The sequence below is a fragment of the Mustelus asterias genome, unplaced genomic scaffold (genome assembly GCF_964213995.1).
Source record: "Mustelus asterias unplaced genomic scaffold, sMusAst1.hap1.1 HAP1_SCAFFOLD_1889, whole genome shotgun sequence".
Classification (NCBI taxonomy): Eukaryota; Metazoa; Chordata; class Chondrichthyes; order Carcharhiniformes; family Triakidae; genus Mustelus; species Mustelus asterias.
The window spans coordinates 41,002-68,483 of record NW_027591834.1 but is presented as its reverse complement, the minus strand read 5'-3'; the positions used below and the strand labels follow the sequence as shown (position 1 = coordinate 68,483).

At 50.7% G+C, this 27,482-nt stretch overlaps 1 protein-coding gene across 1 annotated transcript in view; it reads left to right on the top strand.

Annotated features, from left to right (window-relative positions):
- Positions 1 to 2,617: 2,617 nt before the first annotated feature.
- Positions 2,618 to 27,482, top strand: part of LOC144488976 (histone-lysine N-methyltransferase ASH1L-like) — a gene marked incomplete at its 3' end in the record, with an annotated part of 65,807 nt that continues 40,942 nt past the window's right edge. The window contains exons 1-3 of the mRNA XM_078206934.1: positions 2,618 to 2,921; positions 17,291 to 17,452; positions 19,158 to 19,231. Coding sequence (XP_078063060.1) covers positions 2,618 to 2,921; positions 17,291 to 17,452; positions 19,158 to 19,231 — 540 coding nt within the window. The remainder of the gene's footprint in view (positions 2,922 to 17,290; positions 17,453 to 19,157; positions 19,232 to 27,482) is intronic.

Below are 27,482 nucleotides of genomic sequence, written 5' to 3'. Positions count from 1 at the left end.
GCTGTGGTCAGTCTGGTCCCTGGGGCTCTGTGCTCCCATGCAGCTGTGACCAGTCTGGTTCCTGGAACCTATCTGTCTGAGTTGAGAGGGTTAGCTAGTCAGGGATTTGCCAGCGTAGGGACGTTTTGCTTTGGTAACTCCTTTCTCAGTCGGGTTTCCTTTTCCTGATCCACATTGCTGTCTGGTAGCGCCCGACGGACAGTGCACCTGGACGGATTCCGGTGTTCTGTTCTGTTCAGCTACAGCATCCCTTCTGGGAGAATTTCACACCCTCTTTCTCTGTGAAGCCTCACACCTTTCCCATGGCTCTTCCCCAGGCGTGGTGTATCTGTGATAAAGACACAGTCCTGCAAGTACTCAGCAGGTCAGGTGACATCTGAGGGGAGCAAGGTGACTTTTTGTCTGAACTGGATAAAGTTTGCTTTTAAAGTCAAGTTTATTTATTAGTCACAAGTAAGGCTTACATTAACACTGCAATGAAGTTACAGTGAAATTCGCCACACTCTGGCGCCTGTTTGGGTCAATGCACCCTAACCAGCGCGTCTTTCAGACTGTGGGGAAACACCCAGATGAAACTCACGCAGACACGGGGGGGGGGGGGGGAGAATGTGCAAACTCCACACAGACCCAAGCCGGGAATCGAACCCAGGTCCCTGGCACTGTGAGGCAGCAGTGCTAAACACTGTGCCACCCTGCCGTCCATTTGATCATTTACAAAGGAGAGGAAGAACAAAAGTGATGTGATCAAGCGGAAGGCAGGAGCGAGTCAATGACTATGGAGCTGATGATGCAAGGTGCCTGGGAAGCAGTTCCTCAGTAAAGATACTTGCACTGCCAGCAATGGGAACTGGAAACCCCAACATCTGTACGGCATGTCTCCCCTCGGCTTGCTGCGACGTTCTGATACAATATATAATCCAACACGGTTCTCCCTCTCTTTCGCTCCGAAGATTCCTACGGACTCAAAACTTTAAATCTACCTTGGCTCTCACTGATGCTGAATTTCTCCAGCATTTCCTGTTTGTGTTTCAGATTCCACCGTCCACGGTATTTTGCTTTCATCATCTCCTGCAGACTGTTTTTACCAGTTATTTCCTTGCCTCACTCCTCCTTGCAACTCATCCTGCCTCCAAAAAAAGGAGCAGTTAGCTACGTAACTGGGTGGCACAGTGGTTAGCGCTGCTGCCTCAGTGTCAGGGACCCGGGTTCACTGCTGCCTCACAGCGCCAGGGACCCGGGTTCACTGCTACCTCACAGCGCCAGGGATCCGGGTTCACTGCTGCCTCACAGCGCCAGGGACCCGGGTTCACTGCTGCCTCACAGCGCCAGGGACCCGGGTTCACTGCTGCCTCACAGCGCCAGGGACCCGGGCTCACTGCTGCCTCACAGCGCCAGGGACCCGGGTTCACTGCTGCCTCACAGCGCCAGGGACCCGGGTTCACTGCTGCCTCACAGCGCCAGGGACCCGGGTTCACTGCTGCCTCACAGCGCCAGGGACCCGGGTTCACTGCTCCCTCACAGCGCCAGGAACCCAGGTTCACTGCTGCCTCACAGCGCCAGGGACCCGGGTTCACTGCTGCCTCACAGCGCCAGGGACCCGGGTTCACTGCTGCCTCACAGCGCCAGGGACCCGGGTTCACTGCTGCCTCACAGCGCCAGGGACCCGGGCTCACTGCTGCCTCACAGCGCCAGGGACCCGGGTTCACTGCTGCCTCATAGCGCCAGGGACCCGGGTTCACTGCTGCCTCACAGCGCCAGGAACCCGGGTTCGATTCCCGGCTCGGGTCACTGTCTGTGTGGAGTCTGCACATTCTCCCCGTGTCTGCGTGGGTTTCCTCCGGGTGCTCCGTTTTCCTCCCACAGTCCGAAAGACATGCTGGTTAGGGTGCATTGACCCGAACAGGCGCTGGAGTGTGGCGACTAGGGGATTTTCACAGTAACTTCATTGCAGTGTTAATGTAAGGCTACTTGTGACACTAAAAACTAAACTTTAAGAGCAAGTACGAGGCCAGATTCTTCCTGTTTTCTTTGCCCCCACCAGCTGACTTGTAACTAATGGATAAACTGTAGGGTGGCACAGTGGGTTCGCACTGCTGCCTCACAGCGCCAGGGACCCGGGTTCGATTCCCAGCTTGGGTCACTGTCTGTGTGGAGTTTGCACATTCTCCCCGTGTCTGCGTGGGTTTCCTCCGGGTGCTCCGGTTTCCTCCCACAGTCCGAAAGACCGTGTAGGTTAGGTGGATTGGCCGTGCTAAATTGCCCCTGAGTGTCGGGGGGGGGACTAGCTAGGGTAAGTGCATGCGGTTATGGGGATAGGGCCCAGGTGGGATTGTGGTCGGTGCAGCCTCGATGGGCCGAAGGGCCTCCTTCTGCACTGTAGGATTCTATGATTCTACGTAAGCTACAGTCTAGCTAATCCAACCGGCAACGGCAGAAGACTGGCAAACCGGCTGCTGCCACACCCTGTACCGTGCGCTGAGGTAACATAGGCTGCTGCAGGGACTCCCAGCCCGTGGTAATGTCTGGGGTGTTGCTGTGTGCAGGGTTTTCCATGTTCCGACAAAACGCTGTCAGCTTTGGCACTTGATCAGTGTGGAAGCCGTTTATTGCCTCGTACATGCTGGCTAAGTGGAATTTACTGCTTGAACAGCCTCCTGACCTAGATTCAGTGCAGCCAGAGCGCTGTGCCATGGCGAGGGTTTTCCAATTCAACCCGAGGACTTCGTTTTCCTGGCAAAGCAGCACAATTCGACATTCACTCGACGCAGTTGAAATATCTGACCATTATGAGCCGCGGGTTGAAGCATATTTTCCAGATGTGAACAGTGAAATATCACTGCTTAACTGGAGAGTGAACTGCCGTTTACAATCACTTCTCCGGGCGTGTTTGTTCACAGGAGTGCAGAGCTATTTTGGTTGTGGTACTTCAACCCCACCCTTGCCCAGCAGGTTTTCTTTTAGCTATTTGCGATTAGCAAGTCGTGATGTTCAAGTGTCAGAATTGCTGGATGAGAGCTGAGGTTTTTAGATGTCACCTCTCATCTAAGTTTGGATGGCCCAGTGGGTTAACACTGCTGCCTCACAGCGCCAGGGACCCGGGTTCGATTCCTGGCTTGGGTCACTGTCTGTGCGGAGTCTGCACGTTCTCCCCGTGTCTGCGTGGGTTTCCTTCGGGTGTTTCGGACTGCTTTCAGTCTGAAAGACATGCTGGTTAGGTGCATCTGTCTACACTTCCCGCTGCTTCGGCAAAGCAGGCAGCATAATCAAGGACCCCACGCACCCCGGACATTCTCTCTTCCACCTTCTTCCGTCGGGAAAAAGATACAAAAGTCTGAGGTCACGTACCAACCGACTCAAGAACAGCTTCTTCCCTGCTGCTGTCAGACTTTTGAATGGATCTACCTCGCATTAAGTTGATCTTTCTCAACACCCTAGCTGTGACTAACATTACATTCTGAACCATCTCCTTTCCCTTTCTATGAATGGTATGCTTTGTATAGCACGCAGGAAACAAAAATAAATCAAATCAAAAACTTTTCACTGTTAATACATGTGACAATAATAAATCAAATCAAATTCTTCCGTCGGGAAAAAGATACAAAAATCTGAGGTCACGTACCAACCGACTCGAGAACAGTTTCTTCCCTGCTGCCATCACACCTTTGAATGGACCTACCTCGCATTAAGTTGATCTTTCTCTGCACCCTAGCTATGACTGTAACACTACATTCTGCACCTGCTCCTTTCCTTCTCTATGAACGGTATGCTTTGTCTGTATAACGCACAAGAAACAATACTTTTCACTGTATGTTAATACATGTGACAATAATGAATCAAATCAAAATCATTGGCCATGCTAAATTCTCCCTCAGTGTACCCGGACAGGCGCCTGAACAGAGACGCGGAGACCATTTCTCCCATTGACAGAGCTGATGGTTAATTCATTGCAAAATGTAGGATCTAAAGCTGGAACTATCTAAGCCGATTAGCTCACCGTTTCACTAGAGGTGTCTTTCCCTGTTAAACCTTGGAACAAACTGGAAATGGATATTGGGCGTCAGCCTTGGCTGGGTGGTAATACTCTCGTCTGTTCCTCCAGCTCACTGATTTTGATAAGAGGAGAAAGAGAGAAAGCGTGTCCCCTCTGGCGAGTGGGTTGGTCACTGGATGTCAGAGATTTGAGAGCGTTGCCAAAAGGTCTCGAGTTTCACCGGAGGAACACTCCACTGAACAAGGTGGCGAAAGCTAATCCTGTAAATAATGATGGGTCATCAGGATTATAAAGAGGAACTCAACTGCCTTCCTGCAGTCAGTTAGTTCATAGTAACATAGGAGCAGGAGGAGGCCATTCGGCCCTTCGAGCCTGCTCCCGCCCATTCATTACTATCATGGCTGATCATCCAACTCAACAGTCTAATCCTGCTTTCTCCCCATAACCTTTGATCCCATTCGCCCCAAGTGCTATATCCAGCCGCCCCTTGAATACATAAATAATTTTAAGAGGGAATTGGGCAAGTATTTTATGATCAGGAGCTTACTAGGTTCTGGAAATAAAAGTGAAGATGTGGGATTAAGAACAACTTCTCTTTCTAAGAGTTTACACACTGGTGCAGTGCGGAGGGAGTGCTACACATCCAAGATGCCCATTCTTCACATCGTGTGTTACGATGCAGAGGTTAATCCCCTTTACCTCGCTTTGTAATCTGTTAGCGTTAGGGAGGGTGTGAACTGTTCTTCAGTTAGAAATCCGTTAATAGACCTGACACTCATTTTAAGTGAATAATTAACAAGTTAGTTATTTAACCAACCGGGAACTTTAACTAAACAAGTAACATATTAATTAAAGGAAGATTTGACTGGAATGCTGTTCAAATAAAGACAAGGACCATTCATGGACAAAAATTAATAATACTTAACCTCGTCACTCTCAGAAAAACATACAGGATTTGTGGCTTTGGAAAAATAACTTTTGGAGTTCTTCTGTTGCTGTTGGTAAACTCTTTCTGATTTGGCACCCTTCTCGTCGATAGATGGAGATTTCTCTTGAGAGCTTTTTAGATGGCAGAGAGCCGCTCTTACCCTCTCTATCTGTTGAGAGGTAGCAGCCTTTTTGTTCAACTGAACTGAGTACAGGAGCAGGGATGTGTTGTTGCAATTATACAGGGCCTTGGTGAGGCCACACCTGGAGTATTGTGTGCAGTTTTGGTCTCCTTTTCTGAGGAAGGATGTTCTTTCTCACGAGAGAGTGTAGCGAAGGTTTACCAGGCCGATTCTGGGGATGGCGGGACTGATGTATGAGGAGAGATTGACCAGGTTAGGATTGTTTTCACTGGAGTCCAGACAATTGAGGGGGGGATCTCATAGAGACTTATAAAATTCTAACAGGACTGGACAGGGTAGATGAAGGGAGGATGTTCCCGATGGTGGGGGGAGCCCAGAACCAGGGGTCACAGTCTGAGGATTCGGGGTGGACCATTTGGGACGGAGGTGAGGAGACATTTCTTCACCCGGTGAGCCTGTGGAATTCATTCCCACAGGAAGTAGTTGATGCCAAAACATTGAATGTATTCAAGAGTCGGCTGGATATAGCACTTGGGGCGAACGGAATCAAAGGTTATGGGGACAAAGCAGGATTAGGTTATTGAGTTGGATGATCAGCCATGATAGTAATGAATGGCGGAGCAGGCTCGAAGGGCCGAATGGCCTCCTGCTCCTATGTTTCTATGAACTAACTGACTGCAGGCAGGCAGTTGAGTTCCTCTTTATAATCCTGATGACCTTTCAACTTTCCTACACCAGGATTGGTCTGATGTTGTCAACAACAGAAAATTCAAATTTGATAGGTTCCTGATGGCTTTAAACTGATAGGCTGTCAAAATTCAAAAGCCTGCAAAGCCTGTTACCGAGGCAACCCTGATGCTTGGTCCTGGTTACAAATGTTGCAGTCTGTGTACCTGCTTTTTAAACATCCAAGCACTGACACACAACCAGCTTTTAAAGGGACCATACTTCACATCACAGCTCAACTTCACAACAAGTCTGAAACCCGCTTCATGTATTTGTGCAAGATCTCTCAGCACCTTTTGAAGAGCGGAACGGTTCTGCCTGCGTCTTTACCAAGATTCATTTCTTAACCTTTTAACCCAGAGCTGTTTGTGGGATCTTCCAGTGGATGTACTAACTTCCGTATTTTCCCACATTCCAACTGGATTATTTAGTGCCGACACTATAGTTAAGAAAGCCCCACCAATGCCTCTACTTTCTCAGAAGACTAAAGAAATTTAGCATGTCAGCTACGACTCTCACCAACTTTTACAGATGCCCCATAGAAAGCATTCTTTCTGGTTGTATCACAGCTTGGTATGGGCTCCTGCTCTGCCCAAGACCGCAAAGAACTACAAAAGGTCGTGAATGTAGCCCAATCCATCACGCAAACCAGCCTCCCATCCATTGACTCTGTCTACACTTCCAGCTGCCTCGGGAAAAGCAGCCAGCATAATCAAGGACCCCCATGCACCCCGAACATTCTCTCTTCCACCACCTTCCGTTTGGGGAAAAAGATACAAAAGTCTGAGGTCACGTACCGACCGACTCGAGAACAGCTTCTTCCCTGCTGCCGACAGACTTTTGAATGGACCTACCTTGCATTAGGTTGATCTTTCTCTGCACCCTAGCTATGACTGTAACACTACATTCTGCACCCTCTCCTTTCCTCCTCTATGAATGGTATGCTTTGTTTGCATAGCGCGCAAGAAACAATACTTTTCACTGTATCCCAATACATGTGACAATAATAAATCAAATCAAATGGAATCACAAAGTGAATTGACTGCCTGTGAAGCATTTCGAAGCCTCCTGTGGATGTGGAAGGACGATCTCATTCAGGGCTTTGCTCTTTTTCTGCATTTACACCAAGGTTCCTTCGTGTAGAGTCCTGATCCTGACCGGATGATCTGCTCTTGTACATTTTGATTAGATAGGCTGATAAAAGGGCAGTTGACTGCAGGCCGCTCGTACGTTTGGTGCAGTGAATGAAATTTCCTGATTGTACGAGATGTGGGTTTGATTTTTATTCGGATTGCTGAGGCTAATCGAACAGAAGTGTAACTTAAAGAAAAAATTTATTCTGAAGACATTTAAGCATTCCTCACAGAAGGGGAATTGTAAAAAGAATAAAACCTCAAAATGCCGCGAAATGGAACTGAGAGGAAAGGCCAGGAGGCCTGTCACTATCTGAAACAGGCAAAACTTAATGTAAATAAACTTTAACACTGCAGTGAAGTTACTGTGAAGATCCCCGAGTCGCCGCACATCGGCGCCTGTTCGGGTACACTGAGCCAGAATTTAGCACGGGCAATCTCCCTAACCCACACGTCTTTGGACACTAAGGAGCAATTTAGAATGGCCAATCCACCTAACCTGCACATCTTTGGACACTAAGGAGCAATTTAGCATAGCCAATCCACCTAACCTGCACATCTTTGGACACTAAGGGACAATTTAGCACGGCCAATCCACCTAACCTGCACATCTTTGGACACTAAGGGACAATTTAGCATGGCCAATCCACCTAACCTGCACATCTTTGGACACTAAGGGACAATTTAGCATCGCCAATCCACCCAACCTGCACATCTTTGGACACTAAGGGGCAATTTAGCATGGCCAATCCACCTAACCTGCACATCTCTCAGACTCTGGGAGGAAACCAGAGCACCCGGAGGAAACCCATGCAGACACAGGGAGAGTGTGCAAACTCCACGCAGACAGTGACCCAAGCCGGGAATTGAACCCGAGTCCCTGGCACCGTGAGGCAGCAGCGCTAACCCACCGTGCCGCCCTAGAAGACCCTGCATCAGAACATTTCTTGATCATCAATCAACTCGAAAGGTTTCCACTCCATCTTGATGGAGATGCAGCCATACTACTTTCCACAAACAAAGGACGATCTCATTCGGGGCTTTGCTCTTTTTCTGCATTTACACCAAGGTTCCTTCTCGTAGAGTCCTGATCCGGACCGGATGATCTGCTCTTGTACATTTTGATTAGATAGGCTGATAAAGGAGCAGTTGACTGCAGGCCGCTCGTACGTTTGGTGCAGTAAAGAATGGCCCAGTCTACAGCTAAGCTGTTTTTAGTTGGTTCACCCCGATGAATCAACAGCAACCGCAGACACCAGCAACCGCAGCCGGCATCCAGTGCCTAGAACCATACGCTGTGCTTTGCCCCGAGTTTGACTCCAGAGTGGAAAATCCCAGCTGAACAGGTAGCCAGTCAGGGCCTCAGAAGGACAGCTGGCCAAGCTAAAAATGTAGTTGCAATGGCGAAATTAAGAAGGTGCTTCGGTGGTCTCTGAAGCTTGTACAAAATTTTCTGTCTGACGCTACCCTCAATATTGCATTTGCCACCACAGAGTCTCAGCATTCAAGTGGATCAAGGGTTCAGAAGAAATATGTTTACATATGTACACGTCTATTTTAAGAATTGATCCTCCCATCTCTCTCTGCCCAGTCTCTCAGTTCTACGGTGTGGTATGGAGCCTTGAGAAGCGCACATGACAATTCCTCTCTGTCACTTCAGCTGTTTTGTTCATTCAACATCTCTTTGTCTCTTTCTCTCTCTCTTTCTCTCACTCACTCACTCACTCGTGTGTGTGTGTGTGTGTCTCTCTCTCTCTCCGTCTGTCTCTCACTCGTTCTCTCACTCACTCTATCTCTCTCGTCTTATTCTCTCTCTCTCTCTCTCGCTGTCTTATTCACTCTCTCAAGTGAGATTAAATCTTTCAACTATTGAAGTGATTTCATATAAACATAGAAGCTAGAAGCAGGAGGAGGCCATTCGGCCCTTCCAGCCTGCTCCGCCATTCATTTTGATCATGGCTGATCATATTCAATATCCTGATTTCCCCCCTTCCCCCCCCCCATATCCCTTGACCCCTTTAGCCCCAAGAGCGATATCTAATTTATTTTTGAAATCACACAACGTTTTGGCCTCAACTACTTTCTGTGGGAGTGAATTCCACACATTCACCACCCTCTGGGTGAAGAAATTTCTCCTCACCTCAGTTCTAAAAGGTTTACCCCTTATCCTCAAACTGTGACCCCTAGTTCTGGACTCCCCCACCATCGGGAACATTCTGTCTGAATCTACCCTGTCTAATCCTATTGCCAATTTACCTGCCTTCTTGCGAACTGAATCTTAGTCTGTGATACTCAGAACACTACCAGGGAAAACTTTACTCTGAGGTTGAGAGATATTATTCATTCGTGGGTTATGGGTGTCGCTGGCTGGGCCAGCATTTATTGCCCATCCCTTGTTCAGAGGGCAGTTGAGAGTTACCCACATTGCTGTGCCTCTGGAGTCACATGTAGGTCAGTGGAACTCATTGCCACAGAAGGCTGAGGAGGCCAGGCCATTGAGTGTCTTTAAGACAGAGATAGAGAGGTTCTTGATCAATAAGGGGATCAAAGTTACAGAGAGAAGGCAGGAGAATGGGGATGAGAATCCCAAGAGACAGGGACTTGGGAGCCATTGTTCAAAATTCTCTTAAGATTAACGTGCAGGTTCAGTCGGCAGTTAGGAAGGCAAATGCAATGTTAGCATTCATGTTGAGAGGGCTAGAATACAAGAACAGGGATGTACTTCTCAGGCTGTATAAGGCTCAGGTTAGACCCCATATGGAGTATTGTGAGCAGTTTTGGGCGCCATATCTAAGGAAGAATGTGCTGGCCTTGGAAAGGGTCTAGAGGAGATTCACAAGAATGATCCCTGGAATGAAGAGCTTGTTGTATGAGGAATGGTTGAGGACTCTGGGTCTGTACTCATTGGAGTTTAGAAGGTTGAGAGGGGATCTTATTGAAACTTACAGGATACTGCGAGGCCTGGATAGAGTGGACGTGGAGAGGATGTTTCCACTAGTAGGAAAAACTAGAAGCAGAGGGCACAACCTCAGGCTAAAGGGACGATCCTTTAAAACAGAGATGAGGAGGAATTTCTTCAGCCAGAGAGTGGTGAATCTGTGGAACTCTTTGTTGCAGAAGGCTGTGGAGGCTGGGTCATTGAGTGTCTTTAAGACAGTGATAGATAGGTTCTTGATTAATAAGGGGATCAGGGGTTATGGGGAAAAGGCAGGAGAATGGGGATGAGAAAAATATCAGCCATGATTGAATGGCGGAGCAGACTCGATGGGCCGAGTGGCCTAATTCTGCTCCTATGTCTTATGGTCTAAGCCAGACAAGGTAAGGAATAGCAGGTTTTCTTCCCTAAAGGACATTAGGGACACAATTTTAGCAGGTAGAGGGTTCCAAGCTGCAGCCCTGGGTTATTAGAAATGTCAGTAAAGGCAATGGCGTGAGAGTTCGTTTCTGAGAAAGGGGGTGCACTGTGAGATGAGAGAGACAGTCCTCCAGAGAGGGAATTTGATGGGAAAGTTAAGGTGCTAAAGGGTGAGCTTCAGTGGGAGAATTGGTGTGCAGCGCGATGGGCTGAGGTGGGGGGGGCGGGGGGACCAAGGGAGATCGGGGTGGGTGGGTTGGGGGCTTCGGGAAAGTTAGTGGAAGAGAACTGCGCTTTGGTTGATGAAGTGGCCTTTTCTGAGAAAAATGTAACTAGATTTGGAGAACGGGGTAAAAATGTTGGCCGCTTAATGGTAACCAACGGACTTAGTAGAATCATAGAATCCCTACAGTACAGGAGGAGGCCATGCGGCCCATCCAGCCTCCACTGACAACAATCCCACCCTATCCCCGTAACCCCACATGTTTACCCTGCTAATCTCCCTGAAACTGGGGTCAATTTGGCATAGCCAATCCACCTAACCCACACATCTTTGGAGGAAACTGGAGCACCCGGAGGAAACCCACGCAGATACTGAGCGAGAGTGCAAACTCCACACAGACAGTGACCCGGGTCCCTGATGCTGAGAGGCAGCAGTGCTAACCACTGTGCCACCGTGCCGGCCAACATTCAAATAATTTTGTTTCTCACGTATATCCACCTTAACTTGACATGGAGTTAGCTCTGTATCGATCTGTGTAATCCGCTCACCCCGTCTACTCACGGAGAGACGATGGTGTGATAGAATCCCTACAGAGCAGAAGAGGCCATTCGGCCCATCAAACCTGCACTGACAACAATCCCACCCAGGCCCTATCCCCATAACACGGGCGGCACGGTAGCACAGTGGTTAGCACTGCTGCTTCACCGCTCCAGGGTCCCGGGTTCGATTCCTGGCTCAGGTCACTGTCTGTGTGGAGTCTGCACATTCTCCTCGTGTCTGCGTGGGTTTCCTCCGGGTGCTCCGGTTTCCTCCCACAGTCCAAAGATGTGCGGGTTAGGTTGATTGGCCAGGTTAAAAATTGTCCCTTAGAGTCCTGAGATGCAAAGGTTAGAGGGATTAGCGGGTAAATATGTGGGGGTAGGGCCTGGGTGGGATTGTGGTCGGTGCAGACTCGATGGGCCGAATGGCCTCCTTCTGCACTGTAGGGATTCTATGATTGACTTGACATGGACTTAGCTCTGTATCGATCTGTGTAATCCGCTCACCCCGTCTACTCACGGAGAGAGGATGGAGTGACAGTGAAAACTGATGTTGAGAATGAGACTGAGAGCTCTGGCTGGTTGAGCTTGTGTGTTGTAGGTCGTGGCAGGAAATCCATTGCCTGAGCTGTGTGCTTGCAATCCCTCCCCTCCCGGAGTAACGATTGTTTTGTTAAGCTGCTCTTTACGAGCCAGACATTTCTTGGCAAGCGGTTTGCAGATTGATCAGAACTGAGCCGCACAGGAGTGAGCATTGGTGCTTTAGCTTTGGAAAGGGGGAAATAATGAGGTGTGGTGCTTGGGGAAGGTCTGTGCTTCTGATGGCTTTGGCTGGAGTTCTGTCGGATCTGTTGGAAAGAAGTTCGTTTACGGCTTCTCGCTTGACAAACAGAAGATAAATCAAAGCAGAAGAGCATTTCCCAAAAAAAAAGCCTTAAAGTCATTAAACAGTTCCAGGTTGTGCGCTCCAGGCAAGTCTCTAGTCAAGTATGGGTCAAACAACTTGGAAAAACCAGCAGATAGTGGCAGCAACATGGGATAGAAGAAAGAGCTTGTCTTTTCAAAGTGCTTGATCATGTACACTGACACCTCAGTGTTCCACAGCCAACTAATTACTCTCTTTTAAGTGCGGTTACTGTAGTTACACACGATCGTGAGGCTAGAGCAGTGCGAGCAAGGCAGATGCAGAGACGATTCACCAGGATGCTGCCTGGGATGGAACATTTAAGTTATGGAGAGAGGTTGGATAGGCTTGGGTTGTTTTCATTGGAACAGAGAAGACTGAGGGGCGACCTGATCGAGGTGTACAAGATTGAGGGGCATGGACAGATAAGGAGCAGCTGTTCCCCTTAGTTGAAGGGTCAGTTATGAGGGGACACAAGTTAAAAGTGAGGGGCAGGAGGTTTGGGGGGGATTTGAGGAAAAGCTTTTTTACCCAGAGGGTGGTGAGGGTCTGGAATGCGCTGCCTGGGAGGGTGGTGGAGGCGGGATGCCTCACATCCTTTAAAAAGGATGAGTACTTGGCGCGCTAAAACATTCAGGGCTATGGACCAAGTGCTGGCAAGTGGGATTAGGTGGGCAGGTCAGGGCCTTTCATGTGTCGGTGCAGACTCGATGGGTCGAAGGGCCTCTTCTGCACTGTAGCATTCTGTGATTCTGCGGAGGCGTGTTATGTACCCACAGTAGCTACAGGAATCCACCCTGATGCAAACCAGTGGATTAATCAATGTGACAAACTACAAAAGGTCATGAATGTAGCCCAATCCATTACGCAAACCAGCCTCCCATCCATTGACTCCGTCTACACTTGTCGCTGCCTCGGGAAAAGCAGCCAGCATAATCAAGGACCCCCACGCACCCCGGACATTCTCTCTTCCACCTTCTTCCATTGGGCAAAAGGATACAAAAGTCTGAGGTCACGCACCGACCGACTCAAGAACAGCTTCTTCCCTGCTGCTGTCAGACTTTTGAATGGACCTACCTCGCACTAAGTTGATCTTTCTCTACACCCTAGCTGTGACTGTAACACTACGTACTGCATGCTCTCCTATCCTGCTCTATGAACGGTATGCCTTTTCTGCCTCGTGCGCAAGAAACAATACTTTTCACTGTCTCCCAATACACGTGATGATAAATCAAATCACAGTCAATAAATAATCGGTTTACAGCTTTGAAGCTGGAGCTGGTGCTTTGGTCATTAGTTGGTGCATCACGGTGTGGATCAAAAGGCATTGGGAACGTGGCAGTGATTTTCTTACACAACAAATTACTAAATTACAGGCCATTTCTCGGAAGGGCAGGTGAAAAATCTTCAAGGAATTTTCCCTTAAGCCATGAAACTGCGAGTGGTTGGTTGCAGAATGGGTCACCTGGGAGTGTTCTTCGCCAGGGGGATGCAGTGTGTTCGGCACGTTGTGAGGAGGAATTGAGCTTAAAACCTGAGAGGTCATTTCTCTCCTTGGGGAGTAACTGAGCCAGTTGTGTCAGTGATGAAGCCCCAAGTCAGAGGAGGGGATTGAAACTTCAGTACCTCAGAATCATAGAATCCCTGCAGTGCAGAAGAGTCTGTACCTGCTCTGCGACAGCGTATCTTATCCAGGCCCACTCCCCTGCCCTATCTCCATAACCCCACACACTTAGCACGGCCAATCCACCTAACCTGCACATCTTTGGACACGAAGGGGCAATTTAGCATGGCCAATCCACCTAACCTGCACATCTTTGGACACCAAGGGGCAATTTAACATGGCCAATCCACCTAACCTGCACATCTTTGGACACTAAGGGGCAATTTAACATGGCCAATCCACCTAACCTGCACATCTTTGGACGCCAAGGGGCAATTTAGCATGGCCAATCCACCTAACCTGCACATCATGGACGCCAAGGGGCAATTTAGCATGGCCAATCCATCTAACCTGCACATCTTTGGATACCAAGGGGCAATTTAGCATGGCCAATCCACCTAACCTGCACATCTTTGGACACCAAGGGGCAATTTAGCATGGCCAATCCATCTAACCTGCACATCTTTGGATACCAAGGGGCAATTTAACATGGCCAATCCATCTAACCTGCGCATCTTTGGACACTAAGGGGCAATTTAACATGGCCAATCCATCTAACCTGCACATCTTTGGACACCAAGGGGCAACTTAACATGGCCAATCCATCTAACCTGCACATCTTTGGACACCAAGGGGCAATTTAACATGGCCAATCCACCTAAGCTGCACACCTTTGGATACCAAGGGGCAATTTAACATGGCCAATCCATCTAACCTGCGCATCTTTGGACACCAAGGGGCAATTTAGCATGGCCAATCCACCTAACCTGCACATCTTTGGACACCAAGGGGCAATTTAGCATGGCCAATCCATCTAACCTGCACATCTTTGGATACCAAGGGGCAATTTAACATGGCCAATCCATCTAACCTGCACATCTTTGGACACCAAGGGGCAATTTAACATGGCCAATCCACCTAAGCTGCACACCTTTGGACACCAAGGGGCAATTTTGCATGGCCAATCCATCTAACCTGCACATCTTTGGACACCAAGGGGCAATTTAGCATGGCCAATCCCTCTAATCTACACACCTTTGGACACCAAGGGGCAATTTAGCACGGCCAATCCATCTAACCTTCACACCTTTGGACACCAAGGGGCAATTTAGCACGGCCAATCCATCTAACCTTCACACCTTTGGACACTAAGGGGCAATTTAACATAGCCAATCCACCTAACCCGCACATCTTGAGCGTGGGAAGAAACCGGAGCACCCGGAGGAAACCCACGCAGGCACAGGGAGAACGTGCAAACTCCACACAGACAGTGACCCAAGCCGGGGAATTGAACCCGGGTCCCTGGTGCTGTGAGGCAGCAGTGCTAACCACCGTGCCACCCCCATTGCCATCACAGCCTCAAAAATCCCTTAACTGGAAAGGATAAATATTAAATTGTTTTTAATCTCTTTTGCAACACTTTTTGGTTTAGCAATGCTAGCCACTGTGCCACCGTGCCACTGTGCCACCGTGCCACCCATTCTCAAATAAAAGCAAAACACTGTCGATGACGGCCATCTGAAATTAAAAACAAAGTCCTGGGAAAACTGAACATCTCTGGCAGCATCTGTGCAGAGAGGAACAGATTAAGTGTTTGCAGTTCAATGTGATTCCTCTACGGTGTTCCAGAGAGGCAGCCAGACCTGCTGTGCTTTTTGCAGCACGGTCTGTTCAAAGTTCAGCTGTGCGGCACTCGAACCTTGGAGAGAAACCGTGTCCCCATGTAGACCGTTCAGAACCAGTGATACCAACACTGCTGCCGGATTCTAGAAAGCCGGGTGGTGAAGGATGGAACTGGATCCAATCTTTACACACTTTCAGAAGTATTTATTCACAGAGATACACATTACAAACACGCACCTCCTAACCCCACCACCAGTTTCCATCTATTCCTATTTGTAGGAGCACAAATGAATCCCCACCACCTCCATAAAATTAAATATAATTCATTTACAGTGGAGGTTGCCATAGTAACTTGTGATTCCCCACAGTCCCCACTGGGGCTGTCTGCTTTCCCGAGCCCTGTTAAACATATTTACTTCTGTGTTAACAAAAACAAATCTGGCATGTCCGCTACGACTCTCACCAATTTTTACAGATGCCCCATAGGAAGCATCCTTCCTGGTTGTGTCACAGCTTGGTATGGGCTCCTGCTCTGCCCAAGACCGCAAGGAACTACAAAAGGTCGTGAATGTAGCCCAATCCCATCACGCAAACCAGCCTCCCATCCATCGACTCTGTCTACACTTCCCGCTGCCTCGGGAAAAGCAGCCGGCATAATCAAGGACCCCCCACGCACCCCGGATGTTCTCTCTTCCACCTTCTTCCATTGGGAAAAAGATACAAAAGTCGGAGGTCACGTACCGACCGACTCAAGAACAGCTTCTTCCCTGCTGCTGTCAGACTTTTGAATGGATCTCCTCACACTAAGTTGATCTTTCTCTCCACCCTAGCTATGATTGTAACACTACGTACTGCACTCTTGTTTCCTTCTCTCTGAACGGTATGCTTTGTCTATATAGTGTGCAAGAAATGATACTTTTCATTGTATCCCAATACATGTGACAATAATAAATCAAATCAAATCAAATGAAGAGATGGAAATGGTTGGAATGGATGGCAGGTCGGTGCAAGAATTGTCCACAGTTTAAGATGTGCAGTTTGTGTCGGAGTGCCAGCTGGAACCGAAGGAGAATAGTCCATTGAGTGACTTTAAGACAGAGATAGATAGGTTCTTGATTAATAAGGGGATCAGGGGTTATGGGGAAAAGGCAGGAGAACGGGGATGAGAAAAATATCAGCCATGATTGAATGGCGGAGCAGACTCGATGGGCCGAGTGGCCTAATTCTGCTCCCATGTTTTATGGTCTTTGTCAGAAATGGTTAGAGAATTTACAGTGGAAAATAACATGGAGATGAGCAAGAGAAGATCATAGTTGCTTGTATTCATTGCTGAGCAGTGTTGTAAGAATACCTCTGGATAATGAGGAAGTCCTTAACTCCACTTGCTTCACAGAATCCTGTCTATAGATTGGCAGGAATGAAATATTAAACCCGCAGCATTATTATAACTGTCACTCACCAACTTCTCCCAGCATTTTTCACACAATCCATTATTCTCCAGGGACTTTCGTTATGTAGGCAAGTGTATCGGCCAGTCTGTGCCCAGGGAGATCCAACAAACACCAGTGAAATGAATGACGGGGCAGCACAGTGGTTAGCACTGCTGCCTCACAGTGCCAGGGACCCGGGTTCAATTCCCGGCTTGGGTCACTGTCTGTGTGGAGTCTGCACGCTCTCCCCGTGTCTGCGTGGGTTTCCTCCGGGTGTTCCGGCTTCCTCCCACAATCCAAAGATCTGCAAGTTAGGGTGGATTGGCCATGCTAAATTGCCCCTTAGTGTCCAAAGATGTGCAGGTTAGGTGGATTGGCCATGATAAATTGTCCCTTAGTGTCCAAAGATGTGCAGGTTAGGGGGATTGGCCGTGCTAAATTGCCCCTTAGTGTCCAAAGATGTGCAGGTTAGGTGGATTGGCCATGCTAAATTGTCCTTTAGTGTTGGGGATTTGTAGAATCGGAAGGAAATTCCTCTCTGGATGAGTTTGAGTGTGATGGAACTTGCCTCTCAGTACCTGTCCTGACGCATTACTTAGGTCTGGAGCTCATTTCGTTCCAGGGTCTCTGCAGGATTGCCTCTACCAAGAGGATTGCTGACCAGGACTAAGATTAAAATCCCGGTCAGTGGGAACATTGCCTTTAACACCAATCCATCCAGCAAGGAGCCTTCGAAGGGCAGAAGCGCTGTGAGGATTACCGGCAAGAATGATACCTCGGCCGAGACTGGGGCCTGTAATTGGCATGTGTACAGGACAGGCTAGAGGGAGAGGGGACCCTCTCCCTCCCTGGGGACGTCTCAGCCATTAATGTCACTTCCCAGGATCTGTGTGGTGGCGTGGGAAGCACTGTAACCGGGCAGATCGAAGCAGAACAGTCTGAGAACCCGACGCGTCCCACTATTAGCCTGCAGTGGGTTGTGAGGGAGTGGACAAGCTTGGCAATCCTGGTGGGAGCAGGGGAAGTGAGAGTCCAGCTGGGCACACCAAGGCAGCTGTTGGCCTTGCCCCAAGTACACTGCATCTAAATCCAGGTGTGCTGGAAGTGGAAAATGGTATCCGAGGCTACATCGTGCTGGCGGCACTAACAAGCTAACTCTCCTTTGTTTTATTTCCTTTCCCACCACTGGTGTTCCGATAGGCGCCCGCACTCTGGCTACGTGGGAAATTGTGGGATATCTCGAGAAAGGTAGAAATAGCTGTGTTCTGATTTTCTCCCATGGGATGTGGGTGTCGCAGGCAATGTCAGCATCTGTTGCCTCATCCCTCATTGCCCTTGAACTTAGGACATTTCAGAGAGGGGCAGTTAAGATTCGACCACATTGGTTGTTTGTGTATGTGTGTGAGAGACAGTGTGTGTGGGTGGGTGTGTGTGTGTGTGGTCTGGAGTCACGTGTAGGCCAGACCGGGTAAGGGCAGCAGATTTCCTTCCCGAAACGGAACCAGATGGGTTTCTCCGACAATCGATGATAGTTGTCACAGTCACCGTTACTGAGGCTCGCTCTCAATCCCAGATTTTATTCATTGAATTCAAACTCCTCCAGGTCCCGTGTCCCCAGAGCAGAAGCATTTTTAATCCATTTCTCTGTTCTGAGGTTTTGATTTGATTTGATTTATTATTGTCACATGTATTAACATACAGTGAAAAGTATTGTTTCTTGCGCGCTATACAGACAAAGCATACCATTCATAGAGAAGGAAACTAGGGAATGCAGAATGTAGTGTTACAGTCATAGCTAGGGTGCAGAGAAAGATCAACTTAATGCGAGGTAGGTCCATTCAAAAGTCTGATGGCAGCAGGGAAGAAGCTGTTCTTGAGTCGGTTGGTACGTGACCTCAGACTTTTGTATCTTTTTCCCGATGGAAGAAGGTGGAAGAGGGAATGTCCGGGGTGCGTGAGGTCCTTAATTATGCCGGCTGCTTTTCCCAAGGCAACGGGAAGTGTAGACAGAGTCAATGGATGGGAGGCTGGTTTGCGTGATGGGACTGGGCTACATTCACTACCTTTTGTAGTTCCTTGCGTTCTTGGGCAGAGCAGGAGCCAGACCAAGCTGTGATACAACCAGAAAGAATGCTTTCTATGGTGCATCTGTAAAAGTTGGTGAGTGTCGTAGCTGACATGCCAGATTTCCTTCGTCTTCTGAGAAAGTAGAGGCATTGGTGGGTCTTTCTTAACTATAGTGTCGGCATGAGGGGGAAGCCAGGACAGGTTGTTTTTTTACCTGGGCATTCGTGTGGGAGAATTGTCGCTGAGACTGGGTGGGACAAAGTAGGGCAAGACTCTCACGCTGAGGGTGGGTAGAATGAGCTGTTCCTGTGTTGTCCGTTCTATCATTAACACTATGCAATGTGATGTATATTAATGTGTGTGATACCAGTGAGCAGACTGCGTCACACGGTCAAGGTCACCCATCCTAAACGTAAATGTCTTTGCTTTTCAGGCAAGTATTTGCGACAGAAGCGAATGGACTTCCAGTTACCGTATGATATCCTGTGGCAGTGGAAACACAACCAGGTACGTAAGCTGCAGGCACGCAGGGCTGGCAGAGCGTGCGGCTGGTGTGTGATATCAACTGGGCAGAGGAGCAACAACTGCCTGGGCTTTTACCAGACCTTTCCTGTCACAAAGCTTGCCGTGTGCTGCTTTGCAGGAACTTGATCAAGCAGAATTTCACACTCAGTCGCTGGAGGAGCTGACCAAAAGGCTGGTCAGAGAACTCCTCAGAGCACCTCTGAGGAGGAGAGAGTGGGAGGGAGAGGTTCAGGGAGTGGGTTCCAGAGCTCCGGACCCCAGGCAGCTGAAGGCACGGCCGCCAGTGGTGACATGATGGGAATCTGGGCGTGTGCATCAGTGCGGAATTGGAGGAGGGCAGAGGTCATGGAGGGTAGCTGGAGCAGATTGTAGAGAGAGGGAGGGATAGGGCCATGGAGGAATGGGAAAAGCAGCACGGAATTGTAAAACCAGAGGCAGTTTCCAATGCCAAGTAATCTCCAGTTGCGCTGTAACCCACTTCTGCTCAGTTAGGACTTCTGCAGTTCTCCCCATGTCACAAATCTTTTACAGCCACGAGCTTTCAACAATAAGGAAGATGGTTGAAGGTAAGTTGTCTTAGCTCCAGGGCATCTCTGCAGGAGTCCCTCAGAGTAGTGTACGAGAGCAACCATATCCAGCTACTCCATCAATCACCTTCCCTTTGTCATAAGGTCAGAATTGGGGATAGAAACAGAGAAACTAGAAGCAGAAGGAGGCCATTCGGCCCTTCAAGCCTGTTCCACCCTTCATTTTGATCATGGCTGATCATCAAATTCTCTATCCTGATCCCCCCCTACCCCCCACATCCCTTGATCCCCAAGAGCGATATCTAATTTCTTCTTGAAGTCTCACAACGTTTTGGCCTCAACTACTTTCTGTGAGAGTGAATTCCACACATTAACCACTCTCTGGGTGAAGAAATTTCTCCTCACCTCAGTTCTAAAAGGTTTACCCCTTATCCTCAATCTATGACCCCTCGTTTTCGACTCCCCCACCATCGGGAACATTCTTTCTGAATCTACCCTGTCTAACCCCTGTTAGAATTTTATAAGTTTCTATGAGATCCCCTCTCACTCTTCTAAACTCCAGTGAATATAATCCTAACCCACTTAGTCTCTCCTCATATGACAGACCTGTCATCCCAGGAATCAGCCTGGTAAACCTTCGCTGTGCTCCCTCTATAGCAAGGACATCCTTCCTCAGATAAGGAGACCAAAACTGCACACGGTGTTCACTGATGACGACGCAATGTTTAGCACGATTCGCGACTTCTCAGATACTGAACTTGTCCACGTCCAAATGCAGCAAGACCTGGACAATACCTGGGCTTGAGCTGAGAAGTGGCAAGTGACCTTTGTGTCACACAAGTGCCAGGCAATGAACATCTCCAACAAGAGAGAATCTAATCACCGGCCCTTGACATTCAATGGCATTGACCATCACTGAATCCCCCACGATCAACATCCTGAGGGTGAGGTTTCCATTCACCAGGAATTGAAGATACGGCCAATAGTCTGTCTTGTACTTGATAGAAAGCATTAAGAAATGGTGTAGGATAACCACCCTCACACTGCGACACAACCCCAGAGACCTCTCAAATCTTTTTCCTGGATGATGCACCTTAATCCAGTGCAGTGAAATTAACTCACTCAAATTGTTTTAAGCCACAAGAATAATCCTGCCCTAACGTACCCCAGTGTGATACAGTGACAGACCCGTCCCCACCAGTACTGTACCACAGTGTGATACAGTGACAGACCCGTCCCCACCAGTACTGTACCACAGCGTTATACAGCGACAGACCTGTCCCCACCAGTACTGTACCCCAGTGTTATACAGTGACAGACCCGTCCCCACCAGTACTGTACCCCAGTGTTATACAGCGACAGACCCGTCCCCACCTGTACTGTACCCCAGTGTTATACAGTGACAGACCCATCCCCACCAGTACTGTACCCCAGTGTTATACAGTGACAGACCCGTCCCCACCAGTACTGTACCCCAGTGTTATACAGTGACAGACCCGTCCCCACCTGTACTGTACCCCAGTGTTATACAGTGACAGACCCGTCCCCACCAGTACTGTACCCCAGTGTTATACAGTGACAGACCCGTCCCCACCTGTACTGTACCCCAGTGTTATACAGTGACAGACCCGTCCCCACCAGTACTGTACCCCAGTGTTATAAAACTCAGAATGGACGTGGGCTAAATTTGAATGGATGGAATCTATAATTGCCCTGCCAGTTTGTTTTCCTCTGTTTCACTATGTGCAGGGTAAGAATGTGAGCTAGCCAGTCCCACTGACTGAGATTGCCATGAGGTGTTGCAATGAGTGCTGAGGGAGACATGCGATATGCGAGTTGAGATGAAAATATAAACCTGTTTTTTTTCGGCCTTGCAGCTGCTGAGATATCAGTAACACTAACAACTTGGGCTGCTCCCTTTGGTGAAGAAACTAATTTCTCTGGTGTTTGGCTTTCTGCTCTCGCTGTTTTCTCTGGAACAACTGGCTCAGTATGAGGCGGTTTCTCTCCTGTGAACACTTCATTCATTTTGCCAGCACTTTTTTTTTTCCCCCCCCCCCCGCTGAACAAAAGTGGAATGATAGTCTGATTGAAGAAGGCGTGGACCCAAAGCGCCATTAAAAACTCCCGATTGTCCCGCTAGATTGAAAGAGGAGGAGGGAAAGATTCCAATGGCAATATCTGGCAGGAAGGTGGGTGTTTATCCCAGCCAGAACCCAGGAGAAACCTGACTCCAGTCACTGATGATGCAATGTCCCCTGGCACGGATTGTTTAACAGGAAAAATAATAATAATTGAAGCAGCACTGAGTTAATGGTGTGCTTGCTAACGTTCTAGCGGTTATTGGATAGGCACATGGAGCACACCAGGATGAATGGGAGTGGGATAGCTTGATCTTGGTTTCAGATAAAGCTCGGCACAACATTGTGGGCCGAAGGGCCTGTTCTATGTTCTGATGGAACCCGCTGGACAGCAGGAACTTGTCACCCGCCTCGCTGAAGGAGGGGTTAGGGTTAGGGTTCAGCCGCTGTCGCCACTGGCCTCGATGACCTGTGTCACTGGGAATTGTATTTCTGGGCCCAGTGGGGTTGGCTCATGTGTTCCACCCCTCGCCCCGAAGAAGGGATTGGTTAAAAATGCCAAGTGGCACCCTGTACCAAGGGAACTCTGGGATTCTCCCATGACACAGGAGGTCTGCTCAAAGTCCAAAGATGTGTAGGTTAGGTGGATTGGCCATGCTAAATTGTCCCTTAGTGTCCAAAGATGTGCAGGTTAGGTGGATTGGCCATGCTAAGTTGTCCCTTAGTGTCCAAAGATGTGCAGGTTAGGTGGATTGGCCATGCTAAATTGTCCCTTAGTGTCCAAAGATGCGCAGGTTAGGTGGATTGGCCATGCTAAATTGTCCCTTAGTGTCCAAAGATGCGCAGGTTAGGTGGATTGGCCATGCTAAATTGTCCCTTAGTGTCCAAAGATGTGCAGGTTAGGTGGATTGGCCATGCTAAATTGTCCCTTAGTGTCCAAAGATGTGCTGGTGAGGGGGATTGACCATGCTAAATTGACGCTCGTGTCTCGGGTTAGCAGGTAAATGTGTGGGGGTTACAGGAATCAGGCCTGGGTGGGATTGTCGTCGGTGCAGACTCGATGGGCCAAATGGTCTCCTTCTGCAATGTAGGGATTCAATGGATTCAGAACCGTCGAAACTCCAAGAGCAACCCCAAACCACTTCAGATGATGAATTGCTTCTATTAACATGTGTGTGATATGGAGGGAAGTATGGCAGACAGCTGTGCACACCGCAAGATCCCCAAAGCAGACAATGATAAGGTTGGTTGGTCTGCTGTCAGTGGGATTGGTCACAGTGTTAAATACAGAGTAAAGCTCCCTCTACACTGTCCTCCATCAAACACTCCCAGGACAGGTACAGCACAGGGTTAGATATAGAGCAAAGCTCCCTCCACACTGTCCCCCATCAAACACTCCCAGGACAGGTACCGCACGGGGTTAGATACAGAGTAAAGCTCCCTCTACACTGTCCCCATCAAACACTCCCAGGACAGGTACAGCATGGGGTTAGATACAGAGTAAAGCTCCCTCTACACTGTCCCCATCAAACATTCCCAGGACAGGTACAGCACGGGGTTAGATACAGAGTAAAGCTCCCTCTACACTGTCCCCCATCAAACACTCCCAGGACAGGTACAGCATGGGGTTAGATACAGAGTAAAGCTCCCTCTACACTGTCCCCATCAAACACTCCCAGGACAGGTACAGCATGGGGTTAGATACAGAGTAAAGCTCCCTCTACACTGTCCCCATCAAACACTCCCAGGACAGGTACAGCACGGGGTTAGATACAGAGTGAAGCTCCCTCTACACTGTCCCCATCAAACACTCCCAGGACAGGTACAGCACGGGGTTAGATACAGAGTGAAGCTCCCTCTACACTGTCCCCATCAAACACTCCCAGGACAGGTGCAGCACGGGGTTAGATACAGAGTAAAGCTCCCTCTACACTGTCCCCCATCAAACACTCCCAGGACAGGTACAGCACGGGGTTAGATACAGAGTGAAGCTCTCCTGTATTAATCTCAATCTGGCATTGTCATTCTTCACATCTAAGGTTGACCATGCTGGCAGTCCATAGGTTCGGTGTAACTCAGTCAGACTTATCCCGTTGTATTAACCGTGAATTGTGGGGTTTTGACCAATGTTTTACAATTTGAGTTCCACAATTCCACCCATTCTTTCTGTGTACGTCAGCCAGCTCGTCCATAATCTAACCCAGATGTGGCAGAACTCTGCTGGGTTTCTTCCAAATCCATTTGCTCTTTTCACGCAAGACTGTTGTCAACTCGCTGAGGGAGAAAGCTGTCATCGCACAGAGTCTGTGCAGCGATCACAGACTACGTTCCACATTCAAAAGCAGGACGCAGCCCGCCAGGTCAGGCAGGGCCCACTTGATGATTTACCGAGCCGATCTGTCTCTGAGACACAGACCAGCAAAGGCTTGCCTGTCCCAGTGTCACAATGCCAGCACTGAATAGCAAACGGCAAGTCCAGGGCTGGCTGCGACTTGGGCTCCTTGGCCTAAAGAAGCATTCCGCCCGCCCTTCCATTTACTTGTAGGAAAAGGCCAGTGTGGGCCCCCCCCCGCACTCTCCCCACCCAGTCCTCCCAGCGCAGACTGCACTGATCATGTCGCGAGAGGGTTTATTAAATAACTGGTGAGAATTGTGTGGGAAGTGTAAAGAGTTGCAGCTGTTTGGTCCGTGCTATAACTCCATACTTCCTGCTGGTTGTATTGTCCCTGACTGGATGATTCATCCATTCTACGTGCTCACCAGCAACATTGGAGACCGCTCGATAGGTACAGGGTTTTGTACGTGACGCCTTCCAGCCCTTAAAGCCACTGTTCTCCCAGCCCCTCTTGCAGATTCCCAATTTTCCATGCAGCAGCCGGTGTCCCAAGCCCTGGAATTCCTCCCTGAACTATTTTTCTCTCTCTCCGCGTGCGTGCTCTCTCTCCGCGTGCGCGCTCTCTCTCTCCGCGTGCGCGCTCTCTCTCTCCGCGTGCGCGCTCTCTCTCTCCACGTGCGCGCTCTCTCTCTCCACGTGCGTGCTCTCTCTCTCCACGTGCGTGCTCTCTCTCTCCACGTGCGTGCTCTCTCTCTCCACGTGCGTGCTCTCTCTCTCCACGTGCGTGCTCTCTCCGCGTGCGTGCTCTCTCTCTCCGCGTGCGTGCTCTCTCTCTCCGCGTGCGTGCTCTCTCTCTCCGCGTGCGTGCTCTCTCTCTCCGCGTGCGTGCTCTCTCCGCGTGCGTGCTCTCTCTCTCTCCGCGTGCGTGCTCTCTCTCTCTCCGCGTGCGTGCTCTCTCTCTCTCCGCGTGCGTGCTCTCTCTCTCCGCGTGCGTGCTCTCTCTCTCTCCGCGTGCGTGCTCTCTCTCCGCGTGCGTGCTCTCTCTCTCCGCGTGCACGCTCTCTCTCTCCGCGTGCGCGCTCTCTCTCTCCGCGTGCGCGCTCTCTCTCTCCGCGTGCGCGCTCTCTCTCTCCGTGTGCGCGCTCTCTCTCTCCGCGTGCGCGCGCTCTCTCTCCGCGTGCGCGCTCTCTCTCTCCGCGTGCGCGCTCTCTCTCTCCGCGTGCGCGCTCTCTCTCCGCGTGCGCGCTCTCTCTCTCCGCGTGCGCGCTCTCTCTCTCCGCGTGCGCGCTCTCTCTCTCCGCGTGCGCGCTCTCTCTCTCCGCGTGCGCGCTCTCTCTCTCCGCGTGCGCGCTCTCTCCGCGTGCGCGCTCTCTCTCTCCGCGTGCGCGCTCTCTCTCTCTGCGTGCGCGCTCTCCCTCTCCGCGTGCGCGCTCTCCCTCTCCGCGTGCGCGCTCTCCCTCTCCGCGTGCGCGCTCTCTCTCTCCGCGTGCGCGCTCTCTCTCTCCGCGTGCGCGCTCTCTCTCTCCGCGTGCGCGCTCTCTCTCTCCGCGTGCGCGCTCTCTCTCTCCGCGTGCGCGCTCTCTCCGCGTGCGCGCTCTCTCTCCACACGCGCACTCTCTGTACGCGCGCTCCCTCTCCGCGCGCGCACTCCCTCTCTCCATGCGCGCACTCTCTTGCGCTCTGCGCGCTCTCTCTCTCCACGCGCGCACTCTCTGTACGCGCGCTCCCTCTCCGCGCGCGCACTCCCTCTCCATGCGCGCACACTCTCGCGCTCTCTCCGCGCGCTGTCCGCGCACTCTCTCTCTCCGCGCGCGCTCTCTGCACGCGCGCTCTCTCTCCCCACGCGCGCTCTCTCTCCCCACGCGCGCTCTCTCTCCCCACGCGCGCTCTCTCTCCCCGCGCCGCTCTCTCTCCCCACGCGCGCTCTCTCTCCCCACGCGCGCTCTCTCTCCCCACGCGCGCTCTCTCTCCCCACGCGCGCTCTCTCTCCCCACGCGCGCTCTCTCTCCCCACGCGCGCTCTCTCCCCACGCGCGCTCTCTCTCCCCACGCGCGCTCTCTCTCCCCACGCGCGCTCTCTCTCCCCACGCGCGCTCTCTCTCCCCACGCGCGCTCTCTCTCCCCACGCGCGCTCTCTCTCCCCACGCGCGCTCTCTCTCTCCCCACGCGCGCTCTCTCTCTCCCCACGCGCGCTCTCTCTCTCCCCACGCGCGCTCTCTCTCTCCCCACGCGCGCTCTCTCTCTCCCCACGCGCGCTCTCTCTCTCCCCACGCGCGCTCTCTCTCTCCCCACGCGCGCTCTCTCTCTCCGCGCGCGCGCTCTCTCTCCGCGCGCGCGCTCTCTCTCCGCGCGCGCTCTCTCTCTCCGCGCGCGCTCTCTCTCTCCGCGCGCGCTCTCTCTCTCCGCACGCACTCTCTCTCCACGCGCGTGCGCGCTCTCTCCACGCGCGCTCTCTCCTTCCACGCGCGCTCTCTCTCTCCTCGCGGGCTCTCTCTCAGTCCGCGCGCGTGCTCCCTCTCCACGCGCGCGCGCTCTCTCTCTCTTGCACTCTCTCACGTGCTCTCTCTCGCACGCTCTCTCCGCGTGCGCTCTCTCTCTTGCGCACTCTCTCTCTCTGCGTGCGCGCTCTCTCTCTCCTCGCGGGCTCTCTCTCAGTCCGCGCGCGCGCTCCCTCTCCACGCGCGCGCGCTCTCTCTCTCTTGCACTCTCTCACGTGCTCTCTCTCGCACGCTCTCTCCGCGTGTGCTCTCTCTCTTGCGCGCTCTCTCTCTCTGCGTGCGCACTCTCTCTCTCCATTAAACCTCTCCAAGATGCTCCTTGGCTGATTTCTCCACAGTTGTTCTGACATCTCCGTGGATTGGTGTGAAATGTTGCGCAGTAACTACCCCTGTAATGCCCCCTGGGAACTTGTACCAACAAAACGTGCCGTGCGATTGCAGGTTAATGTTGTCAAGGGCCTGAGCCACAAGGATTGCTCCCTATCTCTGCGGATTCTGACAGCCTCCATTGAGGTGCAGTATGGCCACGGCAGACAGTGGCTGCTGGTCACCCAGTCAGAACACCCGTGCACCTCTCGAGTGAAGAGCGAAAGGAGTCTCCACCTCCTGGTCTGCTGGAGCTTCCAGACCCTCGTGTAAAGACTTGTTCGCTGCACTGGGAGGGGTTCCCATCTCTGATGACCTGGAAGTCTGTGCAAGTTGAGCACGGGACCTTATTTATTTCATTTGTGGGACATGGGTGTAGCTGGCTGGCCAGCATTTATTGCCCATCCCTCCTTGTCCTTGGAGGGCA